The following is a 24,448-nucleotide window of genomic DNA, read 5'->3' on the forward strand; positions in this document are numbered from 1 at the left end:
ACAAAAATGTATTAAAAGTCATAATCTATAATAATTCAATCAATCAGATTCCACATTCTTAGATACTATGATTAATTCTTTTATTGCGTTTTCTAATTCCTGTATCAATAAGTTTCAAGAAAAGTGCATTGTGTAAAAATATATGAAAAAATTAAAATTAATTCACTTCCTCTTAATTTAATAAAGTCTACCTATCTTTTTAACACCTTTGACATGTTACATTATTACAACTTCATACATATATTATAAGAATACAAACCTTAGTGACAAATAAGACATATTGAGAGAAGATATCGAGAAAGAAATCTTGATTTGAATGTCAGAGTACAAAATACCTTTGTAAATATATTTTTCCTTTCAAAATTGAGAATTTAAATCAAAAGTAATAAAACTATAACATAAACTGAAAGTGAGGAGACGAGAAATACTAATGATTTTATAGCATCTATAGTTTTTCTAAAAACAATTTTAAATACGATAACTTTATCTTAAATCACGTTATAAATTCTTAATTTGTATATTACTTAAATCAAACTTCATCTTTTTAGTTTTATTGACACAAAAAAGTTAACTATTTTGCCAATTATAATTACATGCTGGTCCATTATCACTTTGCTTACATTTTTATGAAACAAATCTTATTATGTTTATAATGCAATATTTATTCTTTTAATATTCTAAATACGGTAACTTTCACGTATTTAATAAAAATGTATTGCAATATTATTCGTTCATGTGAAAATTAATTTATAAAATGATCGAGCATAAGAACTAAATGAATAAGTATAGAAAAAGTACTATTTTCTTTAACATTTACTTCAGATTTTCAATAACTTCGTATACGAATAAAAAAAAATAGTAATTTGATATTATTTACAAACTAAAATCTTAATTGGAAAGAAACCTTAAGGAGAGTCTTTCAAAATCATCTCCTATTCGTTTATATTCAATTCTTCAAAAATAAGTCATTAAAGATATTTAAATAAGTAAAAGAAAATATGGAGCAACTAATTTTGTTTATGCATTTTTCAACTAAATTTTTCAATCACCACAATTAACTAATATTAAATGTCTGTCATAATTAATTGACTATCTTTGAAAAGAAAAATCAAAAGATTAAATAATTTTGTTAGAATAGTTTCAATGAACTGTATCTTGAATCAAATTTAAACATGTGAATATAAATTATGATAAATTTTACATTTTTTTTTTCATTTTCATACTCCATTCTATGGTCAAAGAGTCATTAGAAAGCAATGATCAGAATTTCTTTTCGAAAAGACTTTTCGTGAATTTCCATCAAATTGAGGATACTCGTCGTTGATACGGACTCTACTGTTCTTGAATGCATCAAGAAGATATGTGACGAATATTGCTATGAAGGTTAGATATAGAATACTAAATTGATCACCTATTTGTTGAACTAAGAGATAATATTTGATTTTTTTAATGATAATTGTAAGGTTTTTTGTAGTTATCACATGCACAGAATCGTTACGTGCTACGGAGATTTTGCAAGAAAGAAAAGTGGGTATTGATTTAGTATTGATGGAGGTTCATATGCCAAAGATGGATGGTTATGAATTCTTATTTGCTAACCAAGAAATTGATGTTTCTGTCATCAGTATGTAACTATTCTTTTATGTTTTTCTTTAGATTTTGAACTTGTTTAACTGATCAAATTTACTATGTAGTGATGTCTTGGGATGATAACAAGAAATCTGTAATGAAGAGTATAAAACTTGGAGGTTGTGATTACTGGATTAAGCCTTTGCATGAGGATCGACTCAAGAACATGTGGACACATGTTGTTAGGAAGTCCATGAATGAGAATAGGATGCGAAAAGATTATTTTAGCGGGAATTCTAAATTTGTTTCTTCTTCTACTCTTGAAATTTCAAGAAAATTTGATAATGTCGGTGAATCCCTTCAAGAAAGAAGTCTCGTATGGTATGGACACCAAAACTGCATGGTAAATTTGTCAAAGTTGTCAATCAAATTGGACTTGCTAGTATGATTCTTTAGCCTTTCTTCTATTTTTCTCTATTCATTCAATATTTAGATTTAATTTATGAGATGTATGTATTAGTCCTTATTCCTTATTCCTTATTCCTATGTAATAGGGATAAAATCAATTTAGAATATATAAGTAGATATAATTTTTTTTCTACTTAAAATTTATTTTTAAACATGATTTCACAATTTTTTTATTATAAAGAGGTTTTGTACCTTTGAGTTAAATTTGAAGTCCACATTTTAAACATGATTTCACAGTTTTTATTGTTACCTTTCACATGTTGTGCCAAAGAAAGTTCTTGACCTCATGAATATGCCTGGTTTGACAAGTGTAACATCCCATAATCTCACACTTAATAATTCATAGTTGATATATATATATATATATATGTATACATATATATATATATATACATATATATATATATATACATATATATATTTTAAACTCAGATTTCAACTACAAACTCATAAATATAACTCGAAATCTTCTAATTTATTTTTCTATCTCTTTCTTCATTGGCATTGAATCAAAAGACATTCCTTCATCTGCTCCCGTATAACGAATTATACGATCATCGCGCATACACAAACACAAACAAGTAGGGTGAGCTAACATGCAACAAATCATTTATAAAACATGCATAATTACTTTGATACACTCAACAAACATCATATAATAATTATGTCAGACACCCTCATACCATCATACAACAATCGCACCATAGATATTCATCCCATCATACCACAATTCCTAATAGACACTCATCCCACAATACCCCATAAACACTCATCCCACAATACTCAATAGACACTCATTCCACAATACTCAATAGACACTCATTCCACAATACCCAATAGACACTCATCCCACAATACCCCATAAACACTCATCCCACAATACTTAATAGACACTCATTCCACAATATCCAATAAACACTCATCCCACAATACCCAATAAACACTCATTCGGATGATACGTTGATGAGCGGTCACAGAAGGTTATGCACTTGTGATGCTTCTACTTCTTCTTACAAATATACTTCCAAAATACTCCATACCATCCACAAGGTTCACACCCAAGACGAAAAGGCGAACACCGCAAGATCGAGAACTCAAGCTCCCACCAACAATCCTGTAGAGAAGAAACAAACAGAAAAAATCCAAGAAGGAAACCCCAAATCGCGAGCCTCACGCGAGGACATAGAACCCCTAAATCCCATTCGAAACCCTCACCGTGAAGACACTAGCGGACGAGATCCTTGCGTCACGAACTGTCGCGCTTGCCACTGGAAGACACCTCTAACTAAGACTCTCGTGATACGAGAGACGCCGAAAAACGAAGTCATGCGTCTCGAAGGAAGGATTTCGCGTCCTACCTGCAAAAAGCCCACCCAGAATTGAGAAAGAGAAGAGGAAAGAAACCCTCGCTCCTTGTGATGCTAACCCAAAACCAGAAAAACAAGGAAGAAGAAGATTCTGCAAAGTTGAACAAGGTAGAGGAAAAGAAGATGCCTCGCAAACACACCGCCAACCACCAGAGAAGGCGAAAATGCCACTGAGTCGTGCCTCCATAGCTCTGTCATCCTCGCCGCCACGAGGCTTCTGCCATTGCTCGAGACAAGGGAAAAACCCAGGATTGGGTGGACCGCGAGAAAGAAACTTAAGGTTGGGGAAATATTCTGATTAAGAATTTAACTTAGGGTTTCATCCTAATGTGAGTTAAGATTTTAGAATTAATTATGAAACTTTTACATAATAAGTCAAACCCTAACCCATGTATCCTCTCTCGTAATTTCCCTTTCCAGATTAATCAAAGATAACTCAAGACTATCTTCTCACTCTGCAACCATTCATTCTTATTTATTTAAATCGTTTCTTCCTTTTACAAAATAAAGATTCACGTTACTTAACTCAAGATTGTTTCTAATTTTAATTAACATAACTCCTAATTCTTGATTTATTTCTAAATATAATTAAAAGGAAACTAATCACAAGTCCATACTTTATGATTTCTTTAATGTTTTCCCATTTTCATTTAATTTACTTTCAAGGCATTAAAAGATTTCTATATATAAACAGAAAAGAGAATCAACATTTATGATGTAAATACTATCAAAATTCACAATTCTTCCATTCAATCACATCCACCCCAATGAATCATTCAAGACATTCAAAATTATTATGAATCAAATGAACAGATAATTACATAAGGTAAGCTTCCAATACTTCCAAAGATATTCCCAAAATCATCATACAATAAAATAAAGGAAAGTTTCTCATACCTTAGTCAATTATAAAGCTTTAAGAGTGAAGATCAGTGAATCACAGAAGCACGTTTCTACTATCTTCTAAAAAATATTTTCTCATCTTCAATCTCTCCTCAAATGTTATGTACCTCTCTTTCTACGCTTCCCTTTTTAAAAGCATAACTGCTACATCTTTTATTTTATTTTTTCTACTTATTTTATTTCAAGTGTAAGCATTTTGCCCTTAGGAAAAAAAATACTATTTCAATAAAACAAAAGTTTCTCAGAAACCTATTTTCCTAGGATTTGACTCATATCCATTCAATCCTAAACAATCATCTCTACCAATAAACCAACACATCACATTGAAAATGTAGGACATCATAAATTTAACAATCATACAATAACATGTGTTACACTTATATCAACAAAATAAATAAATAACATATAACTTTATATTTTACTCAAGAATTGCACACCAACTAAGCTACACAACACCTTGTGAACTCATGCAGATTTTAATAAAACATACTCAAGTCTTATTTATAAACTCTACATTTTCTCGGGTCTTAAAAGTGCCTTTAACAAAGATGTGTTTGATCATTATCAAAAAGGGGGAGATTGTTACCGATGAAAAACATTGATGTTTTGAAGAGATTTTGATGATGATGTACTTGAAGACTTGAAGAATTCTTTACATACATTGTTAAAGCATTTTTTGTAGAAACCTTTGTATTATGCTTTCATTTTCACTTGTAAACCATTAAAAGCCTTGTAACTTTCTTTTTAGTATAGTTTCATTGCGGCAATAATCGATTACCAAAGGGGATAATCGATTATCATGTGTAAAATGGGAAAAACACTTCAATTCAGTGATAATCTATTATTCAGCAATAATTGATTATCATTAAGGATAATAGATTATCACCGAAAGTTATGATTGTTCAGGGTTCGACAATAATTGATTATCACTATTTAAAAAACCTTATAACGGTAAAAAATAATTGATTATCACTTTTGATAATCAATTATTACTGACAATTGGGAGCTGACTTTTCAGTTTTTGACCCTGCTTGAACCTTGGCTTATAAATAGAGTTCTCCACAACTCTTAAAAGGTTACCTAAACTATTATAAAGTAAAAAATTGGTTCTAATGAAGCTCTAACTATTTAAGTGTGCTTGATCAAGTGCTTGAAGAATGAGAAGCTTATCTTAGTGTGTCTAAGGTGGTAGCGGTTCTCTAGCAAGCTGATTCAAGTTGTTTCATTCCATCGTGTGTCGAGGGAAGGTGTTTGTTTATGTTAAAAAAGAATGGCTCAATTTCTCACACCAAGAGGGAAGGGGGTTGAATTGGTGAAGTATAAAATTTAAAACTTTCAAAATCTTTTTCACCAAAAATGATGCCTCTATGACTTTCTTGAAACGCAAGGTAAAAGACTTGTTTATGCAGCAAAAATTAAATCGGTTGAGTAGAGTAAGAAGTCGACTGAATAAAAGAGTGTGTGGTTAGAAAGATCAAACACTGAGTTTTTATACTGGTTAGGCCAAGCCTACATCTAGTGTCCTTCCAACCACAGGAAACCAATGCACTATAATGATCAAGATTTTTACAACAAGGCTTTTATAGCAACCTCACGTCAAAAATATAAAACACCTCTCTAACCCTCTAATGAAAATATAGGCAGTATACAAACAGAATAACAACAAGAATTCCCTCTCCTGCAGTTCAAACCCTTTGAACCACCCTTAAAGTTAAAAACGCAACACGTTCTTCTTCCTGTAATCACAATAGGGAACCTCAATCCAATCTTCACAAGATTGTAGCCTCTGATCTCTCAGTTACACCCAATATGTAGATTTGATCAGCCTTTGTACGTGCAGTTAACTTGCTCTTCAAGAATCCACAAGTAGATGATCACCATGGTCACTTCTTGTTTCTTGGAGCTCTTTCTCTCTTTCTGTAAGAATGCACTTTCTGCAAAAGATATCACAAACTCTTAGATTCACAAATGTTCTTACAAAAATCAAATTTGCGTCAATTTATAGATAAGCACAACTCTGACGCATTTTAATCGACTAAGCTACTAATGTAGTCGAATATAGCAATTCTGTTATTGCAGTTTGCAGCAATCAATGTAGTTAATTGAATGTACAATTAATGCATTCGATTTTCATTTAATGTTTGGTCAACATATTTCAAAATATAGCCATTGTGACACTTATATCAAGCATTAAGAGTTGTTCAAAACATAACAAACTCAGCCGAATGCAACACATATGTAATCGACTTTATAACAGAGTAAAACAATTTTGAAAAGTTTTCTCTTTGAAAAACTCTCACAACACACTTGAAAACGTTTGTGCAAATACACGAGTTTTAATCGACTCACCCTATAATGAAATCGACTTAAAATTGTTGTTTTGCCACATAATTTAAGTTCAACAAAAGTGCTTGTGGTTTTTCTTTTCCAAAAACATGTGTCATGCATTCATGTATAAAATCACATATATAACCCAGTGAAATGCAATGAACAACACAAACAACACAATCATGTTCTCAAAAATGCATATAACATGTAAGCATAGAACATGTAACACCAAATACATGTGTGTTATTAATTATGTGTTGTCATCATCGAAAACTCAGATATCACTGAGATTGTGGGTTCATCTAAACCAGTGCTTCCCTATCAACAATCTCCCCCTTTTTTAATGATGCACAACCATGATTAATAATCAACCATATTGCACAACTCAATACATATTATCAATCAATCAACCAAAGATTCTCCCCTTTGGGCATTAGCAAAAAAGGTAAGCACACAAAGGTATTGATATACAGATAATCATGCATACAGAGATGCATCAGATAATCATAAAACAAGTAATGATGCTCCCTCTGTCAAGAATATTCACATGAAATTAAGATATTCTCCCCCCTAAATGAAGGCATGTGAAATAAAGCAATGATATGCAATGCTCCCCTTGTCATTATGCATATTTCAATCTCAAATTACAGATGCACAATGTAGTAAACAGAATATGTCAGAGCATTTATCAGTATGAATAACATAGTATCAAATCAGATAAATCACAGTAATAACATGGTGATACTGATTCAATCAAACAACACATTTCAATCTCTTATCATCACAAATATTTTATGCAGCAAATAAGCATAGAGATATAAGAATAAGCAATCAACATCAATTAAAGCCAGATTTAAAGATATCAAATATTCCAGTTTTGGAATCTTTAAACTCTTGTTGATGTTTAATCGATTTGATCTCAAATTATCTAGTTTTATCCACTCAGCAAGTGATATTCCTACAAAACCTTTCCAAGTCTTTCCAGATCAAGCTTTTTAGAATCAATGTAATACAAGAATTAATATGTGAGTATGCAAATGTATGAAAGTAGCATTAATCAATAATCCATTCACATACAAGCACGATGTAATCGATTTGATCTATTTTAGTTTAATTCAATCAGAGATTTAATTAACCATAAATTCTGATTTCATTCATATGAAACTTAAAATACAATCTAGTAAAGACAAAAGAAAGTTGCCTATAAAGCCATCAATACAACTAGAACAGAAGAAAAACGAAACACAAAAACTAATACAATCTAAACACATCAATTTTCTAATCTGAGTTAGACATATCCATGGAATCTTCATCAGATGATTCTTCAGAACCTTCAGATGAGTTGTTCACTCTTTGTTGATGAAGATTATCTATCTTTCCTTCAATTTTTTTAACTCTTTCATTGAGATGCTTGAACTGCTCTACAACAAATCGTTCAAAGTTTGTCTATGGAAAGTAGTTTGTGTGCTCTTCGTTCGTGCTTCTAGAGCTATGAACCAAGTCTACCTCATCTTTGAAGCGCCACCCCTTTTCAGTCTTCACTAGTCCAATGGAAGTCAGGGTATTCCAATTAAGTATATTTGTGGAGTTGTAAGAGCATTTCTCTTCACCCTCAACATTCACTCCTTGAAGAGTTAGAATTCTATTGATAAGCACTGCATAGGGCAGATAATGAGCTTGACTAAGCCCACCTTCAATCATGTGGTCTTTCAAGACTTCCACCCAATTGGTGGGGATATCGTTCTTAATGGCATGTAGTAGGAAGACATCTTCAGTCGTCATTCTGTCTTGCAGTAGCCTTCTTGGTAATATTACCCATGCAAGGATATGTGCTATCATCTTCTCTTCCCTGTTTAATCCTTCATGAACGTACAACCGTTCAATTTTATATCTTCTAGGAAATCTTAACCAGTTTCTATAAACATCTTTCTTTTTCAACAATATATTTGTCTTAGAGTTGCGTAGATGAGAGAATATAGTCCCTCAGCTTTCAGACCAACTAGTTGTAGCCAGACATCGTTGTCAATATAGATGTTGACGCCTTTTACCCTTGATTGAATGTCTCCATTAACGCTTTTCAAATTATTGTAAAATATTCTAACGAGGTTGGGGTACCATTCACCTTTCATCTGTACCAATGTAGAGAGCCCTTGAGTTTTAATCCATTATGGGAAGTGAAAGCCCTCCTTTTCAAATAAGTCAAGCTTCAGGTACATATGTGGTACAACAATCTTGATTCTCTTCCCTCTAAGAAATCTTTCACGCGTTTAATCAACATTGATCCATCTCGAAGAATCAACACCTCTTGCAACAACTATAGCCTTCTCTCTGTTACCAAAGTGGTGTGATGAAGAAGCCATCTAACTTTGAGTTCCGGATAGTCTTTCTCAATATTAGGGTTACAAGGATTTCACAAACAAAGCGCATTCAATGCTAACACATTTTCATAAGATGAAGATGTTTGAGGGCACGAACAAACCAAAAATCATATACCTAGGCCCATTCAAATTTTCAAAACACAAGATAGTTCAAAATAGAGACTAATAATCAGTTTCATTAAAAACGAAGTCGATTTAATGTTTTGACAGAGTGTTACCAAAAATAGAGAAACACATACACGCAAAATATTCGACTCAACATTATACAATCGATTAAAAGTCACAGAGAAGTATTTTCACAGAAAACAAACAATTCAAGCATCATATAGCAAGCATGCATATAACAATGAGTCATTCAAACACTTATGATGCATGATGCATGAAAAAGTTTAGATACAGTTACCACAACCAGTGACTCAAGAACTTGTTTATTTCATCATTATAGTTCATCCTTGAGTTGAATACTGCTTCAGCAGCTACTGCTCCTATCCTGCACAACAGTTAAACAATTTTGACGTTGGTACCCATTTGAATTTGGGTCCTGTCTTGTTAGTAGCAGGAAGCTGTTCCTTGGGAACCCATTTGTATTTTCCCTTTGGAACACCAATATTTCTAAAATAGCAGTTTCTAACAGTGTGACCAATTGTGTTGCATTAAAAGCATGCATTAGTAGTAGGCTTACTCATATCAATGACTTTCTTTATGTTTATCCTATTACTTTTGGCTTTATAACCAATACTTTGTCTGTAGATAGCTCTTCCAGATGATCTTAACACAACATCAAGATTTTCTTTGCCTTGAGTGAATTTTGCCAATGTGCTGGTTAAGTACTCAATTTTCTCAACATGTAGAGGACAATTACCACATTCTTTCTCAACAACTTGTACTTTGGTCTTTACTGTCTTTGCAGATTTTAGAGCTTCTTTAAGATCTTTTTCAAGCTTTTCATTATCCTGAACAAGATTATCAATTCGTTATTCATAATCTCTTTTCTCAGATGATAATCGATTGACGTTATACTGAAGTCGCATGGCCTCTGCATGAATTTCCTGAAATGCATCCAGTAGCATGTAGTACTTGACTTCTATTAGTTCATTTTCCAATTCACAATCACTATTATCATCAGATTGTGCAAAGCCCAATAAAGCATAAGTTTGACTCCTCTTCAACATTATTGTCATCATCACTCGAAGAGTCTTCATCACTATTTCCCAGGCAATATAAGCTTTCCTCTGCTTCTTGTTCTTGTCCTGAGGATACTTGGAGAATTCTTTCTGCTTGTTCTTCAAGTCTGGATAGTCAGGCTTGATATGACCATCCTTTCCACATTCATAGCATTGAACAACGTTGCTTCTTGAGCTCTTCTTTCCTCCTCTTGAGAAACTTGCATTGTTAGTTGCAAAATTTTTATTTTTCATGAATCTGTTAAATTTTCTTACTATCATATTCATCATTTCCTTTTCTGGTATATCTGCATCTAATTCAGTTCCAAGTTCATGAATCTTTGTAGCTTTCTTGCTTGTGGCCTTTAAAGCAATTGATTTCTTCTCTTCAATTTCTTCTTCCTCCTTTAGCCTTCCAAGCTCTAATTCATGTTCTCTGAGTTTTCCAAACAATGTAGCCATGTTCATGCTGGTCAAGTCTCTTGATTCAGATATAGTAGTGACTTTCGATTGCCAACTTCTATTGAGGTTTTTCAAGATCTTTATGTTGATTTCTTATTAAACACTTTCCCAAGATCCATGAGGTGATTGGCTATGTATGTGAATCGTTTATGTACCTCATAAATCGTCTCTCCTGCTTTCATTCTGAACAACTCATACTCTTGTATAAGAGAGTTCTTTCTAGCCCTTTTTACTTCATCCGTTCCTTCATGCGTAACCTCAAGAACCTCCCACATTTCCTTGGCAATCTTGCATTGTGATATCCTAAAAAATTTATCCATTGTTAGTGCATAAGCTATTATATTCCTAGCCTTAACATCATATTATGCTCTACTATTTTTCAAAACAATTTTTCTACTCAGAAATGAGTCCTCTCAAAAAAGTTTTTCAAAACAATTTTTCCATTCACAATTTGAGTGGGTTCATATGGACCTTTTAGAGTTGCATCCCAAACTCCTTTATCCACGGATTCAAGAAAGATTTGCATCCTGATTTTCCAAAAAGCAGTTTTCTCCAGCAAATAGTGATGGTCTATTTGTGGATGCACCTTCACCAAAGGTTTGAAAATTGAAAGCCATTTTCCAAGATCAGTCGATTTAATGAAAACAATAATCGACTAGTTTTCCAAATATTTTATGAAAACCAGCTCTAGTGCCAATTGTTAAAAAAAGAATGACTCTATTTCTTACACTAAGAAGGGGGGGGGGGGGTTTGAATTGGTGAAGTATAAAATTTAAAACTTTCAAAATCTTTTTCACCAAAAATGATGCCTTTATGAATTTCTTGAAACGCAAGGTAAAAGACTTGTTTATGCAGCAGAAATTAAATCGATTCAGTACAGTAAGAAGTTGACTGAATAAAAAAGTGTAGGGATAGAAAGATCAAACACTGAGTTTTTATACTAGTTCGGCCAAGCCTACATCTAGTGTCCTTCCAACCACAGGAAGCCAATGCACTATAATGATCAAGGTTTTTACAACAAGGCTTTTATAGCGACCTCACGTCAAAAATATAAAACACCTCTCTAACCCTCTAATCAAAATATAGGTAGCATACAAACAGACTAACAACAAGAATCTCCTCTCCTACAGTCCAAACCTTTTGAGTCACCCTCAAAGTCAAGAACGCACCACGCTCTTCTTCTTGTAATCACAACAGGGAACCTTAATCCAATCTTCACAAGATTGTAGCCTCTGATCTCTTAGTTACACCCAATGTGCAGATATGATCAGCCTTTGTACATGCAGTTAACTTGTTTCTCAAGAATCCACAAGTAGATGATCACCACGATCACTTCTTGTTTCTTGGAGCTCTTTCTCTCTTTCTGTAAGAATGCACTTTCTGAAAAAATATCACAAATTGTTAGATTCACAAAAGTTCTTACAAAAATGAAATTCCCGTCAATTTATTGATAAACACAACTCTGACGCATTTTAATCGACTAAGCTACTAATGTAGTCGAATATAGCAATTCTGTTATTGTAGTTTGCAGCAATCAATGTAGTTAATTGAATGTACAATTAATGCATTCGATTTTCATTTAATGTTTGGTCAACATATTTAAAAATATAGTCATTGTGACACTTATATCAAGCATTAAGAGTTGTTCAAAACATAACAAACTCAACCGAATGCATCACAAATGTAATCGACTTTATAACAGAGTAAAACAGTTTTGAAAAGTTTTCTCTTTGAAAAACTCTCACAACACACTTGAAAAAGTTTGTGCAAATACACGGGTTTTAATCGACTCACCCCATAATGAAATCGACTTAAAACTGTTGTTTTGCCACACAATTTAAGTTCAACAAAAGTGCTTGTGGTTTTTCTTTTCTAAAAACATGTGTCATGCATTCATGTATAAAATCACATATATAACACAATGAAATGCAATGAACAACACAAACAACACAATCATGTTCTAAAAAACGCATATAACATGTAAGCATAAAACATGTAACACTAAATACATGTGTGTTATTAATTATGTGTTGTCATCATCAAAAACTCATATATCACTGAGATTGTGGATTCAGCTAAATTAGTGCTCTTCCTATCAACAATCTCAATAGTTTATCATTAAACTATTTTTAGTGAAATGTTAATAACTTCTTTTAGAATGATTAACAATTGAACGTAAAATCTTTTGATTCGAACTAATATAAAAATTGCTTGTGTAAATCTTTGCATCCTTTCTTTACTTTACTTTATTCTCTTCGAAGAAATTTGTAAAGGAAAAACTAAATTTTTAATAGAACCAATTCACCCCTCCCCTCTTGGTTTGTGTTTGAACACACCTTTTAAACATTCCGATGCGCGATACTAATTCCTACAATTGTGTTATGAATGATGATAGTGACTTAGAAGTCATCAAGATATGCAAATTGTCTTCTAAGGTGAGTGGGATGTCAGGGTGTAGGATCGACAATCTTTGTGAGGTTTTTGACAGCAATAGGTGGGACAACAATATTATTAGCAACAGTAATACTAATAGGAACAATATCATCACATGTTTGAGTATAATTGTGAGGTATAGGTAAAGACAAATTGTTTTCATCTTCATGTTGAGTGAGATTATAATGATATGGAAAATGATTTCCATAAAAATAGTGTTTTTAGAAACATGAATGTTGTGATTTTTAAGATTGAGAAAAAGGTAACTTTTTGTGTGAGGCTTAAAACCAAGGAAGATGCGAAGAACAACATGATTGTCAAAAAAAAAATTTGTGCAAAGTGGGAGTGGTAGAGTAGCAAGAGCAACCAAACACACATAAAAGATAAATATCACAAAGTTTATTTTAATGTTTTTCATAAGGTGTCATATTAGTAAGTAATGGTCTAAAAATGCAATTGATAGAAAAACATGTGCAACAAAACACCAAAATGTGGTTGGTAGATTGCATTGAAAAAGTAAGGCTTTAGTGACATCTAAAATATACAACAAGACCCCATTAAATAATAGGTAGGTTGGAATGAAAAAGTATGGCTATGATATAATCTTAAAAGGTAAGCTTTAAGTCTCAACCTTATAAAATCAACTTGTAAGATAAGATTTGTACCCATTTATATATATTATGAAATCGTTTTATCTTTAGTGTTCAAGCCATTGAAATGAAAAGAGTTTATAGAGAGAAAAATGACTCTAATATTGTTAGTAGCCATTTGTGATCAAAGACCTTTTATATATCTTTATAAAATATAAAAGGAAACAAAATATAACTTTATTATCAAAAATATATTTGACCCATAAAAAAACTTAACATTAAAATTTAAAAATCACAAAAAAACTAAATTAATTTGTTTTGGTTGAATTTTTCTCCTATTTCAAACTAAATCAAATGAAACCATGTACATTTTTTATATTTAATTTATATGCATTTTTAATAAAAAGTTTAATCAAATTACAACCACCAAACACTTCTAAATCAAGACATTATACTTCAATTAAAGCAAAACGATCCAATATATAATATTTTTTTTTCAAAACTTTAACTTCATATATGAATAAAAAATAGTAATTTGATATTTTTATGAACTAAAATCTGAATCGAAAATAAACCATTCTAGAGATTCTTTTAAAATCTTCTCCAATAATGGTTCTTAAATGTTCTTAGTCTTTTATACTCAATTCTTAAAGAATAAATAGTTAAAGATGTTCTTAATCAAGAAAATGAAGGGACCAACAAAAATAAAAATCCAATTTAGGTTATTTTTATTAGGACAAAAAGAAAAGAAAATTTATGTAAGAGGGACCACACAAATTTGCATTAAGAACCCAAAATAGATTACATTACTAGAGATGTTCTAAATCTCAATATTGTGTTGAGAAAGTGTGACTAAGCAAAACTACATACAGTAATTTTTTATGTAGTTTTTTTCTTGGATGTTATGAGTGTTTTGGTAGTAATACAGCGAGGTTTTTCTAATTAACACTTTCTTTTGTCCTTAAAAAAAAACTTCATGTTTTGTAAACATTAGTTTAAATTCTAATTTTAACACTTTCTTTTGTCTAAAAAAACAAAAAAATCTTCATGTTTTGTAAAACATTAGTTTAAAAACTGCGATTGCTTGACCACGAAATTAAAAACGAAAAATAAATAAAAAACAGTGCGTGATGATGACGTGTTGAAGATCTTCCTTGGGCATCTTTAATTAATCGCGTTTCTTCATTTTTTAACCTTCTTTAACTCTTTTCCCTTCATCGTTTATTTACTTTCTTTTGTACCCATTCTTCCATACTTCAACTTCCTCATTCTTCATCCGCTTCTGTACACTACCCCTAAACCTTCTTCTCCATGGTTTTCCCAGGTTCGCTTCCCTTTCTGCAACTTCTATCCATGTTTTTTTGTTGTTGCTTTTTTCCCCGTTTCTATAATCGGAATCTGGTGCTCCATTTGTGGTTCTCGTCCAAGACTTATTTTTTATGCCTTTTCATCTCATATTTGTTATTGGGTCGCTCTCTAATTTTCCATTTTTGGTTCTCTGTTCTGCCAAAGATTCCCCTCATTTAACAGTGTATGCTATGGAAAAGATGGGCGTTTTATTATTCAAACGTCGCATTCGATTGTGAAGTGCTGTTTTGATGAGTGGAAATGAAGAAATAATGTAGGGTTTTGTTTTTTAGTCTGTGCAAAGCTTGTGGGTTTTTTGATTTGTATGAGAAAAATGGAGGTTTTAGCTTCTTTTGATATTTATTTGGGGAGACCATAGAGCATAATACTATTGAATCTCAGTGTTTTTGGATGAATCATATGCTGCCCTAATTGCTATTAGACTTGTTGTGATGTCTATGAAGCGAAACTCATTTATTTTTGGCTGTGGTGTGGCTCTTTTGTTGTTCAGTAGGCCCGTAATTAGATTTGCTGTGAGGGATCATCTGCAGCTATTCAGATTCATTACCGTTGGTTTGAGACTAAAATACAGTTATTATCCAATTGTATATCCAGTCCCTATTGCAATCTTTAAGCTCCTTGCAAGGTGTTATCAGTAGACTAATCGATCACACCTTTACAAGATGCCATATTATATACAAAGACTTTATAGGTTGTGCAAGGCTTCCTTTTCGCCAGATGGACCTGTCTCTGAAGAGGCTGTTACAAAAGTTCGCGAGAAGTTAGGTATGTTGTTGGATTTTGCCTGTCAGTTACCTCTCTCTCCCTCTATATATATATATATGTGTGTGTATGCATGTATATTTTGTATTACTTGAACTATATAAGAAAATAAAAAATTATTTTATTGGTAGCAATGAGGCCAATTACTTTCTCACCTCTCTATTTGTAATAATCAAAATCTTTAAAATAAGGAAATAAAAATATATTCAAATGAATAGGAAGAGTCTGATGTACTTTTTCCTAACTGTGGAGATATTGAATTCTTTTTATCTTAATAATCTATTGCTTACAACACTCTGTCTTAAGTTGGTGCATGAATATCAATCATTTCCATCTTGTCTACAATATCTTGGAATTTGTCTTGAAAAATCCCTTGAGTGAAAATATATGTTATGTGTTTGTCAATTTCAAATGTTGGGTTTTAGTACGTTGGACTGAATTATGCTGACTTGTTATGAGAGTACAATTGTCGACCTTTATTTTAATGTCATCAAGTGTGATTTTGATCCAAACTCCTTCCCACACCTTGAGCAGGATCTTAAAATTCACATTCTACACTAAAATGAGATATTCTGTCATGTTTTTTGCTTCTCCAAGTAAGTTGGCTTTCTCCCAGATACATATAGTACCCATACGTAGATATTTTTTGTCAACAACAAAACCTACGTAGTCTGCATCAGTAGGATCAAAGTGTCTTCAATCCTGAAGAGCAGCCTTTTTCCTAGGCTTGGCTTGCTCGTGGCTTTCTATCATATCATGCATAAACTGACCTACCACTGTAACTGCATGATATTGAGTTTTTTCCAAAAGAGAACTCTCTTCACTTCCAATTCTATGATTTTGCTCAATAGGAAATTCTGAGATTCTACATCCCTGCTTGTTTCTTTGAGGAGAGCAAGTACAAGGGCTGCCAATGTTTCCTTTAAAGCCAATCTCTTTGTTCATCATCTTTTGCAATACCAACAATAGTGTATGTTTACCTATAACAGAGTGCTTTATGAATAAAGTATGATAACGTTGGCTTTACTTATATTCTGAGGAAACTAATGTTTTTTTTTAAATCTCCCAAACCATACTCTTGGAGATTGTTTCTTCCATTGAGAGTTTAAAATTTGAGAAGAATTTTCATGTACAATTCTTCTTCTAAAGCTCCATAAAGAAAAACACTTTTAACATCCAACTAGTGCAAATCTCATTCAGAATGAGTTGTTAGAGCAGGAACTACTTGAATTGTATTCATCTTTGCTGTAGAAGAAAATTTCTTCTCATGGTCAATTCCATAAGTTTGAGTGTACCCCTTTGCAACCAGTCTAGCTTTATACCTATCTAGTGACCCATTTATCTTAAGTTTCAGTGTAAATATCCATTTGCATCCTATGGCCTTTTTGTCCTTTGGTTTGTCAACAAGCTCCCATGTTGAGTTTCTTACTAATGCATTCATCTCCTCTGTCACGGCTTAAGTTCAATGTGATAAAAACAACTCTTAGGGTGAGAAAAACAATTTTTTGTTTCATGAAAGGTCACACTCATGTGATAAAGACACAACAACTCTTAGGGTGATAACATTTGTAACCTTTTTAATGAAGGAGATAATCAATAAATACACATTTAAGAATTCTAAGATCTAATTTACTGCATTAAGGATTGTGAGAGTGAACAAAAAGGATTAATTTTGTTTTGAAGTTTCTGCTGTTAACTAGATTTCTATTTGTCATTTATTAATTTAATATTCTTGCTTATCAGTATGGTAATGCACAGTAAAAGATTTCTACCTTTTGAAATATGATTTTTTACTGCTCATCTTGTTACGCTAGCTGCTGGTATCCATTGTTATATCTCAACAATCAACCAGGTGCTTTAAAAGATAGATAATAGATCCAATATATCCAGACTGCACTATCTTAGTGTGACGTTGTGACCTGATTTTGACCCTAACCGAAAATCTTTGCAAGCATGTGATTGTGACTCGTACTTAATGTTAGAGATTGTAATTATATAATCTGCTCTAGGGGCTGTTCAAGTGTGCTTTTATAACTGTGAATACTAGTGTAACATTTCAATTGTCTTTCTCTGATCTTTGGTTCGGTTCTGGGTCTTTTAAAATACAGTCATATATCACACAAATTTGTATCGCACATTTTGTTCCCTTTTGGGTTTCTACATATCTTGCTACATTATAGTTTTGCCGTCTAACTAAGATTTTTTTAATAACCATTAATTTAATGTTTCAGAAAAAATCAAGCCATCTGATGTAGGTCTTGAACAGGAGGCACAAGTGGTTCGTAATTGGTCGCCTGAATGTAATGGGAACCATCAACAGTCACCACCGATCAAATACCTGCATTTGTATGAAGATGACAGCTTCTCTGTTAGTTTTAATTCTCAGAACTCCACCATTTAGTCAGCAATTTTTATACACTATTTCTTGAGCATAGCTACAAAATTTTGATTAATATTTTTAATCTTCATCAGATAGGAATTTTTTGTATGCCCCCTTCTTCTGTTATTCCTCTCCATAATCATCCTGGAATGACAGTCTTAAGCAAGCTCATATATGGTTCAGTGCATGTTCAATCCTATGATTGGATTGATTTCCCTGGTCCAACTGATCCATCTGAAGGTTTGTTCTTTATGGCTTTACATATTATTTTTTTTGCAACACAGTTTTTTGTCCAGTGTACCTGCCTGTGAATACATCAAGTATTGAATGTGTTACTACCTTCTATGTTTTTGTTCTGTCATGGCATCATCATTAGTGAGGTAGGACAATATGGTACCATGTCATCATCCTCCAAAAGAGTTTGTGCTCTCATCAAACTGAAAGGAAAAAAGCCAGGACCTGTGTTTTAAAAGTCAACAGATAATATATAACTTGTTAATGTTAGTGCTTGGTCTCATTTAAAACTAAACTATTAAAAACATATGATAGCAGAGCTAAAATTGTCTAGAAATTATAAACTGGCAGATTGAATTTGGTAAATGATAAGAAGTGGATAATGGGAGTCAAAAAGGGGAAAATTCTTTGTTAGTTGTTGGATTCTCGACCTATTTCTCGCTGGTGACAGAAGGCATTTCCCATCATGCAAAAATAAAGCTAATGAACTGAACATGGAATAACAGAAGAATTCCCATCTTACAAGCATGGATTTATGCTTTCTTATTGGGCTAGTGTAACGTAAACTTTAGTTCTGTTATCACTGAACTTTTCAAGAGAATTGTGGTTTGTCTGTCTTCATACCCACATTTAGCAATCTCAAGGCATGGATTTTAGGTTTTCTTTGTCTGGTAGAGTACTTCATCCTAAGGTTTCTTTATTAGCAAAGATGTGATTGAGTTTGTCTTATATACTTATATGCCCAAATTTAGTGATCAATGTGTTATTGGGGTCAGTGTGAAACCTTATATCTGTAACCGAAGCCTAAGAATATTCTATTCAAATTTAGACCGGTGAGTTTGTGCGATTTTGGATTGAGATAATGTTCCTTGTGGGAACTATTGGGATCTTGTCATGAAGTACATGTTATTACAAAGTAAAGTATGTATTCTAATTGAGGAAAACTAAATTCTAATTCTAAAAATCTGGAGGCATGACTGCATGTGAACCATGTGAACAACCTTCTCATTATTTTCGGAACCCTCAATGCTGCACATCTTATTACATGCAACATCTCTACTGGCATGACTGAATGAACATAAAGAAGCGTCATTGCTTCACCATCCAACCTTTATTAGAGAGAATATTTTCTTTTTTCTGTGTTTTACTATGATATGACCAAATGCATGGTTCAATTTTAAAAGCCAAAAAGATTTGACAGATTCAAGCTTGAATTAAAAGTTTTGATATGCTTAGCTGTTGCCAATCCAAAATATAAAGGGCCCCTTGCACCTGGGCTATCTTACAAGCTATCATCAGTATTGAATATAGTAAAACTAGGTATAGGATTAGTCTTTCTTGTGTAAAACACACATAGGGTAATGTATTTATATGAAGAATCATACAAGTATATATGGCAATTAAACATAAATATGGTAAATGAAAGATATTGTTAAAAACAATATCAATAATATCTACCAATATCAAACAATAGCAAAAGTTTATGTTTCCCTAATTAACATAAAATGCAATATATCGTACACTTCTCGTCAAGCTGATGCATATAAATCGTATGTACTAAACTTGTTATAAATATAATCAATTCTCGGTCCTTTAAAGACTTAGTGAAAATATCTGCTAACTGATTATTTTGAGTTAACGAACTCAGTTTTGATGTCTCCAGATACAATCTTTTCTCGAATGAAATGACAGTCAATCCCAATGTGTTTGGTTGTTTTATGAAATACATGATTAGAACTGATATAAAAAGAGCTACCTGATTGTCACATATAAGTGTCATTTGAGTGAATCTAAATTGTAACTCCATAATAATTGCTTAAGCCTAAGAAATTCACAAGTAGTTGAGGCCATAGTTGTTAGAGTCGCACAACTGCATTTGGACAAAAACCAAGAGAAGGTGAATTGGTTTCTTTAATAAATTTGTGCTTTTAAAATTTTTTCCCTCTTTATAAACTCGCTTACAAATAATAACATGAAAAGTAGAGTATAGGAAAGAAAGATTTGTAGAAGTGATTTTTATACTAGTTATGATCAAAAGAACCTATGTCTAGTCTTTAATCTTTAAAAAGAGGGATTAACCAATCACTAAAATAAACTAAGACTTACAATTACAAAGAATAAAGTTAAGGTTTAGAAAACACCTCTCTTGGAGCCACGAGATAAAAATCACCTCCCTTGAAATCCACAAGGGATGAACACCTCCTTTGAGTCCCAGATGGAGACACCTCTCTGAATCCCACAAGAGATGGAGAACCACCTTCCTTGAAATCCACAAGGAATGAACACCTCCTAGCAACAACAATAGTCACTCAAGATCACACTTATTGAAAGTTCTCGCTTTACCTACATTAGGTTTTTCAAAGCCTTTCCACAGAGAGTTCTTGAATACTCAAATTTTAGTATTTCATTTCTTGCATTTGTATTTCCAAATGAAAGCCTAACCCTCTATTTATAGGCTTCATTCACAAATTTGGTCTAGAATTTTTGTAGTCAAGCCATAACTGCCACTAATAATCGATTATCCAAAATTGAGAATCGTTTATTGCAGAAGCTGAAGAATCAAGACATATTTGTCACTGATAATCGATTATCATTTAAGATAATTGATTATTATAGAGAGTTTTCGAAAGTTTTGAAATCATTTTGGATCATCAATTACTTCTAAACTAAGTTTTTGACACCTTTGAACTTTTCTTGACTCATTGTACAAGGTGCTTTGAAACTTCTCTAAACTAAGTCCTATACATATTTTGTTTATCTAAGACTTATTACAAAAGATTGAAACACATAAACTACTAGTCTTCCTACATCGTTCAACTCTAATTACCTCTTCCCATGAGTTGTCACTTCCAGCAACGTTCCAGTCAACTCTCTGTCTATTTCAAGCAACATCAAGTCTCCATTTTAATTAGATTTTTTTTATTTCTTTGCTTTTTCAACCTAGTTTAATGGGTTCCACTCCATGTTAGTTAATAAAATGGTTTCTTACTCCATCCAGGATGTAGTCCCTACTTAGTCTAGTTAGTACCTACTTGTAATTTGTTCTATGCATCCTCTGTACTGTACAATCAATCAATTTCATCCTATCTCTTTTTCTTTACATTTCTCTTTCTCACCCTTCTAGTTCAACTGGCCTGATCCATTCAATCAGAAAAAGAGCTCAGAGATCAGCCTTTGCTATTTCTATCTGCCTTCATCTTGAAGACTGTTTTCTTTGCCTCACCCTGGGAGAGAATTCCATATAGTGGTCATGGCCTAGTTCATTAGGTGAAGCATTTGACATAGTCATGTAATTCTAATCTTGATCTCTATCGTGGTCGATAATCACTTAGTTGTTAAAACCTCTCTTTCTTTTGTAAGTACAACTTTAATAACATGCAATTTAACTAAGCATAAAATAATGAAGGGTTTATGTTGGAGATTTTTATACTGGTTTGTCTGTAAAAACAAACTTTGTCTAGTTCTTGATCAAGTTTCACTAGGCAAACTAACACTGAAATTACAATAGATAATTATTTGAAACTCAACCACTCTTGGCTGGATAACCGAAGTATTGTTTGAACTCTTAACCACTCTTGGCCAACAACCTAAAGTATTGTTTGGAACATACTCACATTTAGCTTAATAACCCAAGTATTATTTGGAATAGTAGCCACTCCTGGCTAAGAGGGTTTTACAAAGAAAGGGTGATCTAAAGGTTTTGCTTACTAAACAAAGATAACGTCTTTGGATGGATTCAAGGTTAATGCAGTCTTGTAGTTTGCTAAATAAACACAAACGATGTTCTTGTGAAGCTTAGGGCGTAGAAAGCTTTGAGTGTGAATATTGATAGCCTGGAAAGCTTTGAGTGTGAATACTGATAGTGTTTCCGCAACCCTCTCTTGTATCTTTTTTATCTTGGAAGACTGCTTTATTTAGAGTTAAGAAAAGAGTGGTTGCAAATCTTATTCTACTCATTGAGAAGCTTCGCTTCAAGTGTTCATTTAAATGCATTAAATGTCCTCCATGCAACATTAAATGCTTATCTCTTTTTTAAGCAACATCACAATAGTTGTCATGACTTATTGGTTATAGAGCTTTCACCCAAATTGGAGTATAACATTGGGCCATACACAACATATAGCCTTTCCAGAGTTGACATAAGGCATGTCAAGATGTGTGTTGGCGTAGAACAACTTTAGCATGTCCCTCGATAACTTTGATGTTGACAAAAGCTGTATGAGATCTTCTCGGTAGAGGTGAAGATGAAAACATTCATTGCAACACAAAATAAGCTTATAAATAATTTCGTTTTGTACAACATTAACTTAACTGTGTGTTTATTGTCTGACTAATGTTTTACTATCATACAAGGCAAGAGAACACAATATGCTATATTGTATGTTAGACGGAGCGCTTGTGACTCACATGACTTGTTTGAAAACTATAATCTTAGCGACGAAGCTTATTCATGTTTGCACTTTGTTGTCTAACAACACTTAATCAAAATCCTCAAGGGTCTATTGGTTACCCTAATAGATACCAATTTGAACTATGTAAGAAAATAAAAAGTTATTTTATCGATAATGGTCAAACATTACATTTTTATCATCTTTATTTGTAACAATCAAACTCTCTAAAATAAGAAAATAGTAATATATTAAAATGAATAAGAAGATTGTAATATGGAGATAATGAGGATATTATTTTCCTATTGATCCCCTGTTTACAACAATACACATACACAGTCATATATTTCAAAACCTCCTAATAAACATAACAATGTGTATTCATCTTTTCTCATTCTTGGGAATAAAAGATGACATAAAGCAAACATCCCCGAAGTTGTTTGATTCAGGATATCAGGCACTTACTCTTTATTTCATTTCTTTGCTTATGAAAATTAAAGGCTATTACCTTATAGTCTTATTTATCATGTTTCTCTTTTTCATAAAATTTTACCCCATTTGGGAATCGGTTGGATTATTAATCATTAATAATTTTGATTTTCTTGCCCTCAACCAATTTGTTCTTGGCAGCTAGAGCTGCAAAGCTTGTCAAAGATACCGAGATGAAAGCACCAACTCCCACAACAGTTCTTTATCCTACCCTTGGAGGAAACATACATACTTTTAAGGCAGTGACTCCCTGTGCAATCTTTGATGTATTATCTCCACCTTATTCTTCAGAACATGGAAGACACTGCACCTACTTCCGAAAATCACAGAGGAAAGACCTTCCAGGTGATCTTATTTATATCCTATGCAGGTTCATTTATCTTGTGTCCCAAATGATTGATAGTTTTAACTGTAAATATTGTGTTTTTGTTAACCATGCCATATGGTTTGCCAACATTGATTTGAATTACAGGCAGCAATCTTCAGTTGAATGGAGTTACAGTGTCTGATGTTACTTGGTTGGAAGAATTTCAACCACCTGACGACTTTGTGATTCGGAGAGGGATTTACAGTGGTCCTGTTATTAGAACTTGAAAATTTTCTTGTTTTGTGTTTCACCTTAAAATGAATTTGGCCTTTATCATTAGGTTACAACTAAGGGAATTGATGAAGGAGTTCTCAAAAAGCCAATACAATAATTCTATTCTTTGTTAGGCATTTGGTTTGTACATAACAATGCACTATTGTAGTCTCCAGTCACCCTCCTCACCTTAATCCACTAGATTAGTCACGGAATTTGAAAAAGGGACCTCAATCATCATGAGTCAACTTGTTAAATTTTGTTTGCTTATTATTCACAATAAGTTACCACGTATCATTTTTATTCCCTCTTTGCAATTTCCTTGTGTTTTTGCCTTCTCTATTCTAATTTACACCGTTCCAGACAAACTAATTTCATCCAAAATGTTACTCTCATACTGATTTCTGTCTGCAAAATTTGCTTTCTTTTCTGAGTATTTTGAAAAACAGAGTTCACAATTTGCGTCCAATTCTGGTCCTGTTCTTACGTCTATTTTAATCTTTATTCTTTTGACAAATATTTTTATAACTGGTTTACCTTTTAAAAAAACTTCAAAAGTATATTTTAAATTCGTTTTGGAATTTTT

The 24,448-nt window shown here is 32.6% G+C and overlaps 1 protein-coding gene across 2 annotated transcripts; it reads left to right on the forward strand.

Moving 5' to 3' along the window:
- Positions 1-14,830: 14,830 nt before the first annotated feature.
- Positions 14,831-24,168, forward strand: LOC124842280 (plant cysteine oxidase 4-like). Of its 2 annotated transcripts, none has more exons than XM_047318729.2 (6): positions 14,831-14,985; positions 15,520-15,794; positions 18,023-18,159; positions 18,264-18,411; positions 23,424-23,627; positions 23,755-24,168. In XM_047318729.2, exons 2-6 carry the CDS (start codon positions 15,692-15,694, stop codon positions 23,874-23,876), a joined length of 714 nt encoding a protein of 237 aa, XP_047174685.1. In that variant the 5' UTR covers positions 14,831-14,985; positions 15,520-15,691; the 3' UTR covers positions 23,877-24,168. The 2 variants fall into 2 exon arrangements, with proteins under 2 accessions (XP_047174685.1, XP_047174684.1); XM_047318728.2 differs by having other exon boundaries at positions 14,882-14,985; positions 15,523-15,794.
- The last annotated feature ends 280 nt before the right edge of the window (positions 24,169-24,448 follow it).

The sequence above is a fragment of the Vigna umbellata genome, chromosome 6 (genome assembly GCF_029865625.1).
Source record: "Vigna umbellata cultivar VRB3 chromosome 6, Vumbellata_1.0, whole genome shotgun sequence".
NCBI classification, from domain to species: Eukaryota; Viridiplantae; Streptophyta; class Magnoliopsida; order Fabales; family Fabaceae; genus Vigna; species Vigna umbellata.

What these genes read in the sequence shown, in the direction of transcription:
- LOC124842280 (XM_047318729.2), top strand. Translation starts at nt 15,692, where the DNA reads ATGCCATATTATATACAAAGACTTTATAGGTTGTGCAAGGCTTCCTTT. An exon ending in ATGAAGATGACAGCTTCTCT is followed by an intron (nt 18,160 to 18,263) that starts GTTAGTTTTAAT and finishes AATCTTCATCAG; the next exon opens with ATAGGAATTTTTTGTATGCC. An exon ending in TCCAACTGATCCATCTGAAG is followed by an intron (nt 18,412 to 23,423) that starts GTTTGTTCTTTA and finishes TGTTCTTGGCAG; the next exon opens with CTAGAGCTGCAAAGCTTGTC.